Below are 14,803 nucleotides of genomic sequence, written 5' to 3' on the forward strand. Positions count from 1 at the left end.
CCTAGTTATCTGCGGGATCGCATCCTACCCCATACATCCCTGCGACCAATTCGCTCTCACAGAGAGGGACTCCTCCGGGTGCTGTCCGCCAAACAATGCCGGCGGGCGACACCCAGGAGTAGGGCCTTTTCTGTGATGGGCCCGACCCTCTGGAACGACCTCCCCCCTGACATTAGAATCATTATTGATCTCCGCTCCTTCCGTAAGGAACTCAAGACCCACCTGTTCCAATTAGCTGGCCTGACCCAATCGCAATCATGATCTAATCCCTTGACTTTCCTGGCCGGATATTTTAAATTTTGGGGTATTTTAATTTGGTTTTAATCATTAATTAATCTTTGCACTATTGTACAGACTTGTGTTTAATTTGTTTTTTATGGGGTTTTGTAATTGTTGCATATAATGTTTTTTATAATGTTTTTATTCTGTCTGTACACCGCCCCGAGTCCCCTTGGGGAGAGGGAGCGGTTGACAAATCCAATAAATAAATAAAATAAATAAAGGGAGGAGTACCCAGATTTGAACCAGGACCTCCTCATGATGAAAGTAAATAAAAATCCATAGGAAAATATAGAGTTCAATATTTTGCAATACTAGGACTGCAAACTAAAGTCTTGGGCACAACCAGGTTTACCTGCCTTTGACACTGTACGGCAGTGGTAGTCAACCTTTTTCTACCTACCGCCCACTAATGGATCTTTCTTGATGGAAAAATTTCCTTACCGCCCACCAGTTTTTGTGCAAGTGCAGAATATTTTTTAGAAAGGAGGGTGTTTTTTTAAAAAAAGAAATGTACATACATTTATCTTTTCATTTCTACTTTATGCATGTTTATAATGTTTTTAACTTTATAAAGTTTAATTAGAAAACAATAAAGTAAATTGAAATTAGCTTTACTAGTGATTAATGAGATCTTTGAGGCTGATGCTGCGAGACTAAATATTTGATATCTGGTTCGATTTTCGTAAGGAACAAACGAAGGTCTCCTCTTTTGGTGCTTTTCCTTTTTATCTCCTTTTTTAAATCTTCCTTAGGGCTATGTACAAAAGTAAGGCTGAGCTAGTTAGCCCACTTATTATTATTAGCCAACAACAATTCTCTCCTGCCTTTTCTTTCTCCTATTTTGCAACTGCTCTGCTCCGCTTCTGCCTGTCCCTGCTATCAGTTTCTACTCGACTTCTCCTCCTCCTCCTTTCCCCACAACCCCACTCCCTTCTAGAACTGATGATGTTACCTAGTTTGGTAATGAAATGTCTGTAAGAAAACCACCAAGCTCAGAAAGCAGCAAGGATCCCCTATCCCCCACCTCCTCTTTCTCCCTTTCATTCTCCTTTTTGTCTTTTCTGCTCCCCCCCCCCCCAAGCTCAGAAAGCAGCAAGGATCCCCTATCCCCCACCTCCTCTTTCTCCCTTTCATTCTTTTTGTCTTTTCTGCTCCTCCCCCCCAAGCTCAGAAAGCAGCAAGGATCCCCTATCTCCCACCTCCTCTTTCTCCCTTTCATTCTCTTTTTTGTCTTTTCTGCTCCTCCCCCCCCCCCCCTTCTAGCACTTCACCAGCTCAGGCGCGACCGGAGAAGTTTCTCTTCTCAGAAATGTCTTCAGTGGAGCAGTGAGGAGCTGAGAAAACTTATCCGGTCGCGCCTGAGCTGGTGAAGCGCAGGCAAGCGCCGTCCCATCGCCAGAGAAACAGTGAGTGAGGTGAATCACGTGGTTGCTCAGATCACATGGGCGCAGCCCGACCGGAGAAGTTTCTCTTCTCAGAAATGTCTTCTCGGGCTGCGCCCGTGTGATCTGAACAACCACGTGATTCACCTCACTCACTGTTTCCCTGGCATTCCCAATGCCATGCGGTGGTTTACAGATGACAACTAGCACTTTGAATTGCAACTATAAATCTACATAAAGCCAATGCATCTTGGTGTCACATAAGTATAATGAGGAATGCATACCTGCATAGCTACATTCCAAATAGTCTTCATAAGGCAGCCCCAAGTAGAATAAGTTTCAGTAATTCATTCCGGAATGACTAAAGATGAATGACTGGAAGCAGTCCAGGAAAAGGTACAAATGGTGTACAAGACAGAGTTATGTAAAAGTCCCTGGGCTCACAGATATCACCCACTCTTTGGACAGGAGCTATGAATCTAGGTGGACTACAAAATTACATGCTGAATCCAAGCAGGGTAGTAGAACCCCATTCAAAGTTTAAATATCTCTAGCCCAGGTCCTATGGGGCGGTCACTGTCCTGGTAGGTTGAGCTGAGTCTGTCCTTCCATATCAACAAGTGATAGGGCCTTGATGTAGATATTAAAGAGGAGGGAGGAGAGCCCTGTGGCACTCTTCAAATCAGGGATCTAGGACATGACTCTGCCCTCAAACTGACTGGAACCTTCAGACTTTGAGGAAGAACCACAGGAACATAGTGCTTTCTATACCCAAACTCTAAACTTGACCAAGACACCATGAATAGTATGAAAAGCTGTAAAATCACCAAAGGCCAGGATGGATACACTACCCCCATCCTAGATCTGCCACAAATCAAGGATGACCAAGTTGTTTCAGTACTATACCAGGTTCTGAAAGCTGATCACCACCTTCGGAACTGTAGTGTGGGGTGCCACAGGGGTCGGTCCTCTCACCTCTCCTGTTCAACACATACATGAAACCGCTGGGCGAGATCATTCGAGGGTTCGGGGTTGAGTATCATCTGTATGCCGATGATACTCAGTTATACATCTCTACCCCGAACCACCCCAACGAAGCCGTCGAGGTGATGTCCCGGTGTCTGGAGGCCGTACGGGTCTGGATGGGAGACAACAGACTCAAGCTCAACCCTTCCAAGACGGAGTGTCTGTGGTTACCGGCGCCCCGCTTCAGCCAGTGGCCAGTCTCTGGCCATTGGGGGCGAACAACTGCCCCCCGTGGACAGGGCGCGCAATTTGGGCGTCCTCCTAGATACCCGGCTGTCGCTGGATGACCATGTGACGGCCGTGGCTAGGGGGGCGTTCCACCAGGTTCGCCTGGTGCGCCAATTGCGCCCCCTACTGGATCGGGACGCCCTTCGCACAGTCACTCATGCCCTGGTGACGTCCCGTCTGGACTACTGCAATGCTCTCTACATGGGGCTCCCCTTGAGATGCACCCGAAGGCTGCAGTTGGTCCAGAATGCAGCCACGCGGGCAATTATGGGGAGTACTAGGTACTCCCATATAACACCGCTCCTGCGCGAGCTGCACTGGCTACTTGTGGCTTTTCGGGTGCGTTTCAAGGTGTTGATTATCACCTTTAAAGCGCTCCATGGCTCACGACCTAGTTATCTGCGGGATCACATCCTACCCCACACATCCCTGTGACCAATTCGCTCTCACAGAGAGGGACTCCTCCGGGAACCATCCGCTAAGCAATGCCGGCGGGCGGTGCCCAGGAGTAGGGCCTTCTCTGTGATGGGCCCAACCCTCTGGAACGACCTCCCCCCCCGATATTAGAATTACTGCTGATCTCCGCTCCTTCCGTAAGAAACTCAAGACCCACCTGTTCCAATTAGCTGGCCTGGCCCAATCATAATCATAATCTAATCCCGACCCTCCTGGCTGGTATTTTAAATTTTAAACTTTGGGGTATTTTAATTGGTTTTAATTATTAGCTAATTTTATGATCATTGTACAGACTTTTTGTTTAATTTGTCTTTCTGGGGTTTTGTATTTCTGTTGTTTATAGTGCATTTTATTTCTGTCTGTACACCGCCCCGAGTCCCTTCGGGGAGAGGGGGCGGTTTATAAGTCTAATAAATGTAAAATGTAAATGTAGTCTCATCGTATTCTCCATTTTTTCTAAGAAAAGCCTGGAGACAGGATGAAAATTGTCCAAATCACAGAGATCCAGCAGTGGTTTTTTTGAGGTGCTCTTATCTCTTCCGGAGTTGGAAGGACTATCCTCTCTCAAGGAAGCATTCACCATTGCAAGGATGAGGCCTTAACCAAGCAGGAGCAGGGGTTGAAAATACAGATTAATTTTAGTAACAGACTAATCTATATCTAGCTGTCTATGGTTCTCTGAAAACAGATTGCCAGATATATTTGGCAAACCATGTTTGTCCATGGAGCTAACATACACACTATACTGAACTGCTTTATTCTTCCCTCAATTCAGAACACAACACTGAGCAACAAATGTGTTAAAATGTCTTTTCCTAAATAAAAAAAAACATTTTATTAAAACAAATAGAAGTTTTATTTGTTTACAATGCAGTGTAAAAACTATGTTGGATCATAAATCAGTAGATACCTCCATGTTTAATTTCACTTTTTAAAGATAAATACATGCAGAATACACATTTTAAAAATGGTAATTAATGATCACTTCCCACAAATCCAGGTACAGTGCAGTTGTATCAGAAAGACAGACTGGAATTACAATTATATTATTGTTACATTAGATGTCATTTTTGCCATTTCTTCAGGCGAATGGCTTTTTAGAACTTCTTTGATAAACTGTTCGAGTGCAGTAAAGTAGCCTTGGCATTGCCAAGTGTCATTATGAGTTCCATCTGGAAATATTGCCAATCTTTTAGTCCGAGCAGGGGAAAGTTCGTAAAGTTGCTTCATCATAACTGGAGGAATCAATTGGTCAGCAAGTCCAGAAATGAACAGTGAAGGCATCCTGCACTGACATATTTTTCTATAAGACAGGAACTTGTTCTTATAGCACCATAAAGGAAGGTACCTCATAGGGAAAAAAGAAAACAGAGTGCTGGCCATATGTGGGATACTAAGGAATGTATTCTCCACCAAGATTGCAGAAATCCTATGAGAATTTTCAGAGGCTAGGTGAATAGCAACTGCTCCCCCCAATGAACGGCCAAAAAGAAAAATTTTTGTCTTGTCAAGATCTGATCTAGTCATCACATAGTCTAGAACAGCCTCAGAATCTAAATAGATGCCATTCTCACTTGCTTCTCCTTCACTCTTCCCATAGCCTCTATAGTCAACCAATAATAAATTTACTTTCAGGTTTACCAGCATCAATAAAGCATTTGGTAGTCGATGCCCAATGTTGCCTGCATTCCCATGAAAATAAATGATAGTAGGAGAATATGAGGAATTATCACCTGTGAATCTGAGAAGAATTAGGTTGAGCAACACACCATCTTTGGTTTTGATAAATATATTCTCATGTGGGATGCCAGTAGGCATGGGAACATAGAGTCTTGATGTAGAGGGTTGCTCAGGGAAATAAAGCAACACATCCTGGAATTTATATAATATACCTGTGATAGATACAAATATTAACAGAGGTAAAATCAGGCCACCGTACAAATGAAAAGTCACTATCAAAGGTAAGAGAGAAATACGGCAGACACCACAGGACCATGACACCAAAGCAAGCAGCCATTTTTCAATGGAAGTCCAAAGCATCCATGATTTTTCCATTATAGTAGCCAATGAATCTCTAGTCCACATGAATCCTGAAAGAAGAAAATACACTTAAGCTTAAAACAACATGAACAAAAAAAGTAAAGCAAAACAAATGCTAAGCATAATATGTCAGAAAAATTAGATTGCTCTGGTAACCGAGCAATGTTTTTGAAAAATAAAACAAAATAAGTGTCTCATCTAAGGCACTTGAAATGTGTATTAATTAACAAATTAATAAGAAAATTAAACTAATTTAAAAATTCATAAATAAAAGACAGAGAAAATAGAGGTAAGGAAGGTCTCTCCTTAGGTTTGACTGGTGTCTTCTAAATTAAAGCAAATTAAATTTGTTTTCTTCCCCCATTCACCCCAAAAGAGAAACCCAATTTAATTAGATTTAATTAAAATTCTATCATTCAAATCCATGTACAGACATACCAGCTGGCAGCAGCAATTAAAACTCATGGCAACTCAGAGCCATTACTTAGTGTATAAGGGCAGTGTTGTGTTCAATATTGGTTTTGCCCTAAAATGAAGCAAGAAAGGAAATTTCATTGCCTATCATACAATCTCAAGAAATGATGGCCTTTCTTTGGCTATGCTTTAATTGAAAATAATTCTACAATTGAGACAGCTGATTTTTACTAATTCCCCTCCTATTGTTCCTTCAGCACCACACGCTATTCTAAAGATTGAACAGATGGATTACCAAAGAGACAATCTTATTACAAAATTATGGCGTCTACAAATTTTCAAAGGAATTGCGAGCTGGAACATAAAATATATTAAGTGGAGAAAGCAGGACAGTTTAATGCTTTGGGTTTGAAGTGCTTCCACAAAGACATGAGTAGCCTTGACTCCTTTAATGAGACACAGACAGGTGCAATGTTTGTACTACATGCAAAGCAGTGGTGGGTTTCAAATCCCGTTCCAACCGGTATGGTTGGAACGGGGATGGCGGCATCCTCATGGACGCGCGCAGCGCGCACATGCGTCTTAGCACCTCCGCAATGGTCTGTGATGCTCCAGCTGCTCCACGGAGAGTCACGCAGACGCTGTACGCGCCATGCATGTGCGTGGCAGCACAGAAGCTTTAAAACACAGGTAAGGAGCTCGGGTGGGCAGGTGGGCCCTGCGGAGCACTGTAACAGAACAGCACCTGGTGCTCCGGACTGGCTCTGGTACGCCCGTACCGGGGTGTACTGCCTGCAACCCACCACTGATGCAAAGTACCATCCCTATTCCACAAATTATTTAAATGTGAATGTAGGATGGTGCAACCAAATACATGGAAAGAGATAGAATAGGTATCACAGACTTTTCTAATGTATTACTTGAAGGTAAAAGAAAGGATCAACTTTGGCCTTAGATGTGAGATACAAGATGCACAATGGCTGAGATCACAAAGTGTTGTAGGACAAAGGAATGCAAGTGAAGAATCAGGATAACATCACAGCTCATGTAAGAAGTATTCAATTGCAGACGAAGGCCATATTTTTGTAATAGGTTGGTTATTGTCTTCTACCAAAACCCCACATTGGTTGGGTCAATATAATACTTTAAACAAAATAAAATATTTTACATTATGACTAAGTGCTGAATGCTGCATTAAGTGTAATTTAGAAACTAATTTCTTTAGTATGCTGTGCTAATCTAGAAATTGTGGCTCCTTTAATAAATTATGGGCAACACAAACAAATAATAAAATATATACATATACCTAGCTATTTCATTTATCAAGAAAGCAGCTGTGGGAACTCAAAATCCTACTTGACATGTGTTTAGGTAGCAGCTGACTCCTCACTTTTATGCAACACTATACTCTAGACTATTAAACATATAAATGTAGAAATGGATAAGTCATGGAAAATCAACCCTGCTAGCTTTGTAGGGCAGATTTCTAGGCCAGCAAATATTTGCATGATTTTTTAAAAAATTCTATACGGAAAACCTCTTTTACAAACTTGGGGTGACAAAAGTTGTATTATCTTTCTAAAATATGTAAGCTAACTAACACTCTTTTCTATTTTTAAAACTTTCACAAAGCCATGTGTTCTCCCAAAAGTGATGGTTCCTTGAAAAATGAAAACATCTTTACTGATGCTTGGTAAATGATTATGTTACAATCTTACTTGCTATATTTCTGAGGTAAAATTTCTAACTTTGAGTCAAATCAATATGCAGATGATAAAATGACTAATTTTGATGACACAAGATTTCATATTAAGCTTAGGTATTCATATTTTCATCCTTTTCCTTAACATTCCATTTGTGTTGCATCATTTTAAACTATAGGCCGGAGGATATTTACTGACTTCAATTAACACATAAGCTGTTTTAGCAGCCTTCTAGGTTGAACAGCAACACATTAATTAACATTTTTAAATAGATTAGTAAGGTTCTTCAGTAGAAGCTTAATAAGTGCTGAACCTGTAGGATTCAATTTTTTAAAAAATAATCATTATCATCCAGTAATACCAATACTAGCATAATAATTATGCATAACATATTATGGCCAAATCTATATACTCTAATTTTGATAAAAGCTGCTGGAAAAAAAACTTCCAAGGCTACCAATAAAGTCTACAACCAGATAATGGCTTGATGCAAAATAGGATGAGTAGAATGCAGCAGTTTCCTGTCTCATCCAGCCCATTTGCAGCTTCAGGTTTATATTGTAAACTACCTAGAATCACTTAGCTCATGGGTGTCAAACTCGCCACATCACATGACATTTTTCCCATTCGCAGGGGTGGGTGTGACCTGCACATGATGCATCCAGCCTGCAGGCCACCAGTTTGACCCTCCTTGACTTAGGGTGATATAGAAATTCGATGAATGATCTGTTTCAGAATCAGATGGCCATTTTAGCTGCAGTATCCTTATATCCCTCAAATCAGGTGCTTACAGTTGAGGGACCATCAACAATAGTATTGGAATAGATTGCAGCTGGATCAGAGACCCAGGAACTGCACTGATGTGCTTTCATTTTGAATCACACAAACTTTAGCCAATGTCATATACAGAAAAAATAGTTTAGATGCACAAATGCTTTAGTCTAATGACATACCAAAAATGACTTGAGGAAAATATCACAAACATCTCATCATTCAGGAATCTGGAAACATTATATCAGCACCCATGAATTTGAAATATCCTACAGGGTTGGTACTTAAAAGCATAATGATGGTTTTGTGCAAAGAATAATTAAACTGCCTCTCAGAAGTACTACCTTCTCATTTGGTATTCTTAGATTTAATTTTTTAAATCAGATTTCTAATAAATATGGTAATCAAGATTGCCAAGGGGAAAAAACTTGTACATGATAACTTTGCACATTAAAAGTAATAGTATTTCAGTCTTATTTCAAACTATTATAAACTGGTTGCAGTCACAGAATTTTACATGTCTGATTTCATTGACACTACTTTATCTATTTATTATCCATCTATGCTTTAATCTTGGAACTGAACAACTACAACAGTAATATTAATTTTACAGTAATATTTTAGTTCTGGTTTTTCTTCACTCTTTAAAAAAAATAATCATAGCTGTTGATTCTTGTCCTTATTCCAGCCCTGCAAAATATATGTTTAAGTGTTGCTTATCCTATATTTGTTCCTTGGTAATAATACGTGATGAAGAGATAAGATTACCAGTAATGAGTGACAAAGAATCTAGATTTTTAAACAAACTATTCTCCAGATTTCATCATTTTTTCAGCTGTTAAGCCTGATGTGTTTAACTTGCAGCATGATGAGAATCATTTAGCTGTTCTCTGAAAATTAAACTCAAAAAAAAAGAAAGAGAGAGACTCAAAAACATAGATGGGAATACCATGTTTCCCCAAAAATAAGACAGGGTCTTATATTTTTTGACCCACAAGATATGGCCTTGGGCTTATTAAAGGGGGAGGGCTTATTATTTTGCAGGTGCAGGAAGCAGCAAGCACACCAGCCCCACCCTCTCCATCCCACCACCTGCTTGCCTGCGGCCACAATGACCCAAGTTCTCCTTGCATCCTGGCCTTCGCTTGCCCTGCTTGCTCGTTACCGAACAGCTGACTGTGCTGCTGTGGCCTCGCGGGGGGGGGGGGGGCTCTTCCTGGCAGAACGAACACACACACACACACACACACACATACACACACCCTCCAAGGAAGCCACATCCCTTCACTAACTTGCTTTCCAGCTCCATTCTCCACTCTATGTGCAGGACAAGAAAAGTAGACTGTGTGCCTATGGTAAAAAAAACCCAGAAAATACCTTCCAAGTTCTCGAAAAAGAAAAAAAAAGATCTCGCGTAGTTGGAAGTAGTCCCACAAACTACTTTTCTTGCCCTGCACGTGGCAGTGGAGAATGGAGCAGGAAAGCAGGTTAGTGGAGGGATGTGGCTGCCTTGGGGGTGGGGGGTAGGGATCTCTTTCTCACACACACATACACACCACCCTTTCCTTGGGAGCTCTGCACAGACGCAGAGAAGGCTTCGGATAGAGCATTTGGGGGATGTGCGTCTGCGCTGAGATCCCAAGGAAAGAACGATTGCCAGGAAAAAGGGAGGGGATTGTGTTGAGCTTCAGAACAGGGTAAGAGGAAGGAGAATCTCCCCTCCCCATTTTCAAGCTGTTTGCAAAAATGCCTCATTCCGAGCCTTTAATCCTGCAATCCTGGAATATTCTGAAGGCTCGAAATGGAACGATTTTGCAAACCGTTTGAAAATATGGAGGGGGATATTCCTGCCTCTCCCCGTTCTGAAGGTCACAGACTGAAAACAGGATAAGAGACAAAATCCTCTCTCCTGCATGCCTTCAATCCTGCAATCCTGGATAATGTGAAGGCTTGGAATGGGGCATTTTTCAAACCTCTTGAAAATGGGGAGGGGGGATTTCGTCTCTTATCCTGTTCTCAGTCTGTCCTGACCTTCAGGACAGGGGGAGAGGCAGGAATATCTCCCTCCCCATTTTCAAGAATGCCCCATTTCGAGCTTTCAATGTGAATATGCAGGTGAGAAGCGACCTCCTGTAGGCATTAAAATCCATACACTTGGGACATCGAAAGAAGCCCTGCAAGGAGAGGCTGCTGCCGAAGTGCAAGAAATACTCCCCCCCTCCCCAACCTGCAGATCGTCCTTTCAAAGAGGAGTTTCACTAGGACGAAGAGGTGGCTGAAGGCGGCGTTTGTGTCGCCTTCATCCTGGTGAAACTCCTCTTTGAAAGGATGATCTGTAGGTTGGGGGAGGGGAGATTTCCTGCACTTCCTTGCATGGCTTCTTCCGATGTTCCAGGTGTATTGATTTCCATGTCTTCTTTTCCTGTTCTGTGGATGGAATTGCGAGCTGTGACTGTCACCGTTAGGCAAGGAGGGCATGAGGCATTTGGGTTGTGTTGCTTGGCCTCCGGCTTCTTTTGCAGCCGCAATTGGCTGCAAAAGCGACTGGCGTTTGCTGGAGGCAGAGCCACAAATCAGCTGTTTTGTGAACGGAGTGGCCCAGCTGATCCAATTAAGGGGCCAAGAAGCCCTGAGGCGACTGGGAAAAGGAAGGGCTGCCCCCTGTTCTGGCTAAACCTACTCCTTCACTAGGGCTTATTTTCGGGGGAGGGTTTATATTTTTGCCCACCGCAAAAATCTGGCATGGCCTTAATTTCAGGACATGTCGTATTTTGGGGGAAACACGATAAGATACCCTTCCTACTTTCTCACATGTTCTCAATTTCTAGAATATTTAATTTTAAGTTGATGTTCAGCTTTATACTAAATAAACAAGTCAGATTCACAAACCATTTTGGAAATTGATTTATTTCAAGCTGACCACCTTGTTTTACAAGACAAAAATTGATTTCTGGATCACACTAACTTTAAATGTATTATATAAAACAATGTTACAAAATCACTCCTACCATAGGGTAGGATTATAGTACATAAGTCTAAGGTTTCAAATCAAATTTGTTGCAGATTCTCCACATAATGTTAAGCTATTGCTTGGAAATACTGTTTGTGTGCCTTTCAATCTGTTTTACCACAAAATCTTTAAAAATATGTTCTTAAAGTAATCAAATAAATCCTAATTTTAGCATTATTTTTAATATCATGGTAGTATTCTGAAGTTTACATTAGTGCAAATTCTTTGAAGAAATATCTAGGCATGCTCTATATAATATAGAAGAATAATACACTATGTTTTACAATAATAGCATTGAGAAAATAGTTTAAATTGGCCCCATGCAATCAATGTTTCACACAAAAACATGGAAGAAACCCAACTATAATGTATATATCCACTGGTGGTATTTCAATAGTGCAAATTGCTTTAATTCACTCATAATGCATTTGTGATATAAATGATTATCACAAAGGCTTTGGTGTGCTTGTTTGTATACTCTAAAGCAGTGGTTCTCAACCTGTGGGTCGGGACCCCTTTGGGGGTCGAACGACCCTTTCACAGGGGTCACCTGAGACCATCGGAAAACACATATTTTCGATGGTCTTAAGAACCAAGACACCAATTTTATGGTTGGGGGTCACCACAATATGAGGAACTGTATTAAAGGGTCGCGGCATTGGGAAGGTTGAGAACCACTGCTCTAAAGGAAGCCCATTGTATTTCTGAAAAAAGCCAGTACTTTTGCAGAACTAAATAATTTCTGGGTATAAGCTAAGATATTTATTAGCAATCTAATGTAATGTACGTAAACAATAGATTTTGGCACTGACCCGAGAAACTACATGGTATATGCTAATAGAAACACAAAAGGCAGCTGATGCATTCATACCTAAGGAGCAACTTCTTGAAGAAAATATCTCTTACATAAGCCATCTCTTTTCAACTTTAGATCAGGAACTGTTTTATAACAAAGAATTCCCACAGGATTTAGAAATGGAGCTAGGACAGAAAATAAAGAAGTTCAAACAGTAACTATTTCAATTACTGTACTATTATATCTGTTAGTTAATTAACAAATCCTACTAAAAGAGTTAAATATTTTAGTAAGCTTTATGTTACTGTTTAGTAAGCCATAAAATGTGGCCAACTGGAAAGAACTACACTGTCATCCACTTTTAGAAGTCGAACCACTGCAGTGGTCAGGCCAAACCTGACATATTACAAAAGATCGACAGTCCGATTTTCCAACGTATATTTGGCTTAGCAATAGCACTTAGATTTATATACCGCTTCATAGTGCTTTACAGCCCTCTCTAATTTTTAGAAACAATCTTGGGAGCAATTCAAATAGACAGAGGCTCGGGTAAAACAGCCTAAACCCAGCATTAGATTAGTTCACTAGGGCCAACCTTTCCCAATCCGGGGCAGTCCAGAAAGTCAAAACTATTTAAGTCCGAGCCATCAAGGGTCATTTAAGGACGAGCCCTATGTCGGAACGCCGCGGTGAAATGTCCTTTCCGAAAGAGTTCAGAGATCTGCCAGCCTCGACACCAGAACTACCAGTACATATGGGCAGCCCTTTCGCGCCCACCCAGGGGATTTTCGAGAGAAACGCACAGCGGCACGAAGGGAGAGGCAGAAGGCGAAGCGCTCGATAGACCTGGCGGCGCCCAAGGCCGTGGACGCTTTGAGCCGACTGTTCTCCCACCCCACCTCGAAGGGGAGAGGACGGCGGCGCACCTCCGCTTCCTTAGCTAAGCGCGCAGGCCTCTGCTCGAATCAGCGGAGTCCCAACACACCAACCTCATCGCTGCCCGTGACGGGATACTCTGCATCCCATCCTTCTTCCTCTTGGACCAGGCTTGACTCGCTCAGACGTCACTTCCGGGACATCATCGACAACGTCACAAGTGCTTCCGGCCAACGAGTGACGAGGACGGATCGTCTTGAACCGACTGAAAGACCGCTGCGCACCAAGTTGGTGAACGCAGCAGAAATTGGCCAGAGCGGGGTTGGGGAGTCTTTCTGGGGTTCGAGTGCAGGCCAGCGTTCCTGTTTCTATGGCGACTTTCGAACCGTTCCTGTGAGGTTCCGGAAGTAGCGCTTTAATAGGCCGCGGTTCTCCCTGATCGTAGCTTGTAATCTGCCGGTGAGAATACATGTGGGTATATACATCACATATACTCGTGAATAAGCCAACACTAAAATTTTTAACCAAAGTAGCATAAAAAACTTTGGTAGGTGGTAGGCCATCTACCAATAAAGCAATATTTGAAGTTTCGCTTAATTTTCACATTTGGTTTCTCTGTGGGTGGTTAATTTTTGGGTTAAAAGTTCAAGGTTTGTTTGCAGTATCTGCAGATGGACTTACTCGTAAACATATACACTGGTACTTTAAAATGTAACCTTATATACTTGTGGATACATTCATCTACGAATAAGCTGAATCTATTTTTCCTGGATGTACTTTGGCACTTAAAATTCCAGGTTTATGCGTGAGGAATAGGTATATACAGGAATTTACAACTGGGTTGTTTAGCGATTGCTTGAAGTTACAAAAGATCCTTTCAGATTCAAAGTTTTGAAGGCTACCCTCATTGATCACATGACAACCAGCTTGCATTTATGGTGATTTGCAGTTTCCTGCAGTCACATGACCATGGCTGAGGATGTTTTTTTGCAAAACTGGTTTTATTTCTGGTTTCTGACAAAGAATACTCACAAACAATGGGTTTGCTTAATGGCTGCAGCATTCAATAAACGGCCATGTTTGCCTAATACCTGCTGCACAAGCCATCGTAAAATTGGGGGCAGTCACATGATGATACATTTACAATACAATATAATAGTAGAGTTGGAAGGGACCTTGGAGGTCTTCTAGTCCAACCTCCTGCCTCAGCAGGAAATCCTATACCGTTTCAGACAAATAGCTATCCAACATCTTCTTAAAGACTTCCAGTGTTGGGGCATTCACAACTTCTGGAGGCAAGCTGTTCCACTGATTAATTGTTCTAACTGTCAGGAAGTTTCTCCTCAGTTCTAAGTTGCTTCTCTCCTTGATTAGTTTCCACCCATTGCTTCTTGTTCTACCCCCAGGTGCCTTGGAAAATAGTTTGACTCCCTCTTCTTTGTGGCAACCCCTGAGATATTGGAAGACTGCTATCATGTCTCCCCTAGTCCTTCTTTCTATTAAACTAGACATACCCAGTTCCTGCAACCGTTCTTCATATGTTTTAGTCTCCAGTCCCCTAATCATCTTTGTTGCTCTTCTCTGCACTCTTTCTAGAGTCTCCACATCTTTTCTACATCGTGGTGACCAGAACTGAATGCACTATTCCAAGTGTGGCCTTACCAAAGCATTATAAAGTGGTATTAACACTTCAGGTGATCTTGATTCTATCCCTCTGTTGATGCAGCCTAGAACTGTGTTGGCTTTTTTGGCAGCTGCTACACACTGCTGGCTCATATTTAAATGGTTGTCCACAAGGACTCCAAGATCCCTTTCACAG

The 14,803-nt window shown here is 41.9% G+C and overlaps 1 protein-coding gene across 6 annotated transcripts; it reads right to left on the reverse strand.

Moving 5' to 3' along the window:
* Positions 1–4,206: 4,206 nt before the first annotated feature.
* ABHD13 (abhydrolase domain containing 13) lies at positions 4,207–13,228 on the reverse strand. Of its 6 annotated transcripts, none has more exons than XM_081943493.1 (3): positions 13,098–13,228; positions 12,184–12,293; positions 4,207–5,464 (listed from the first exon to the last, which is right to left on the reverse strand). In XM_081943493.1, exon 3 carries the CDS (start codon positions 5,457–5,459, stop codon positions 4,416–4,418), a length of 1,044 nt encoding a protein of 347 aa, XP_081799619.1. In that variant the 5' UTR covers positions 5,460–5,464; positions 12,184–12,293; positions 13,098–13,228; the 3' UTR covers positions 4,207–4,415. The 6 variants fall into 6 exon arrangements, with proteins under 6 accessions (XP_081799619.1, XP_081799620.1, XP_081799621.1 ...); XM_081943494.1 differs by having other exon boundaries at positions 13,035–13,171; XM_081943495.1 differs by having other exon boundaries at positions 13,008–13,147.
* Positions 13,229–14,803: the final 1,575 nt, after the last annotated feature.

Source organism: Natrix helvetica, assembly GCF_964273705.1.
Source record: "Natrix helvetica genome assembly, chromosome: 2".
In the NCBI taxonomy this organism is placed as follows: domain Eukaryota; kingdom Metazoa; phylum Chordata; class Lepidosauria; order Squamata; family Natricidae; genus Natrix; species Natrix helvetica.

Coding starts and splice junctions, on each gene's coding strand:
- ABHD13 (XM_081943493.1), bottom strand. CDS start 5,459: ATGTGGACTAGAGATTCATTGGCTACTATAATGGAAAAATCATGGATG.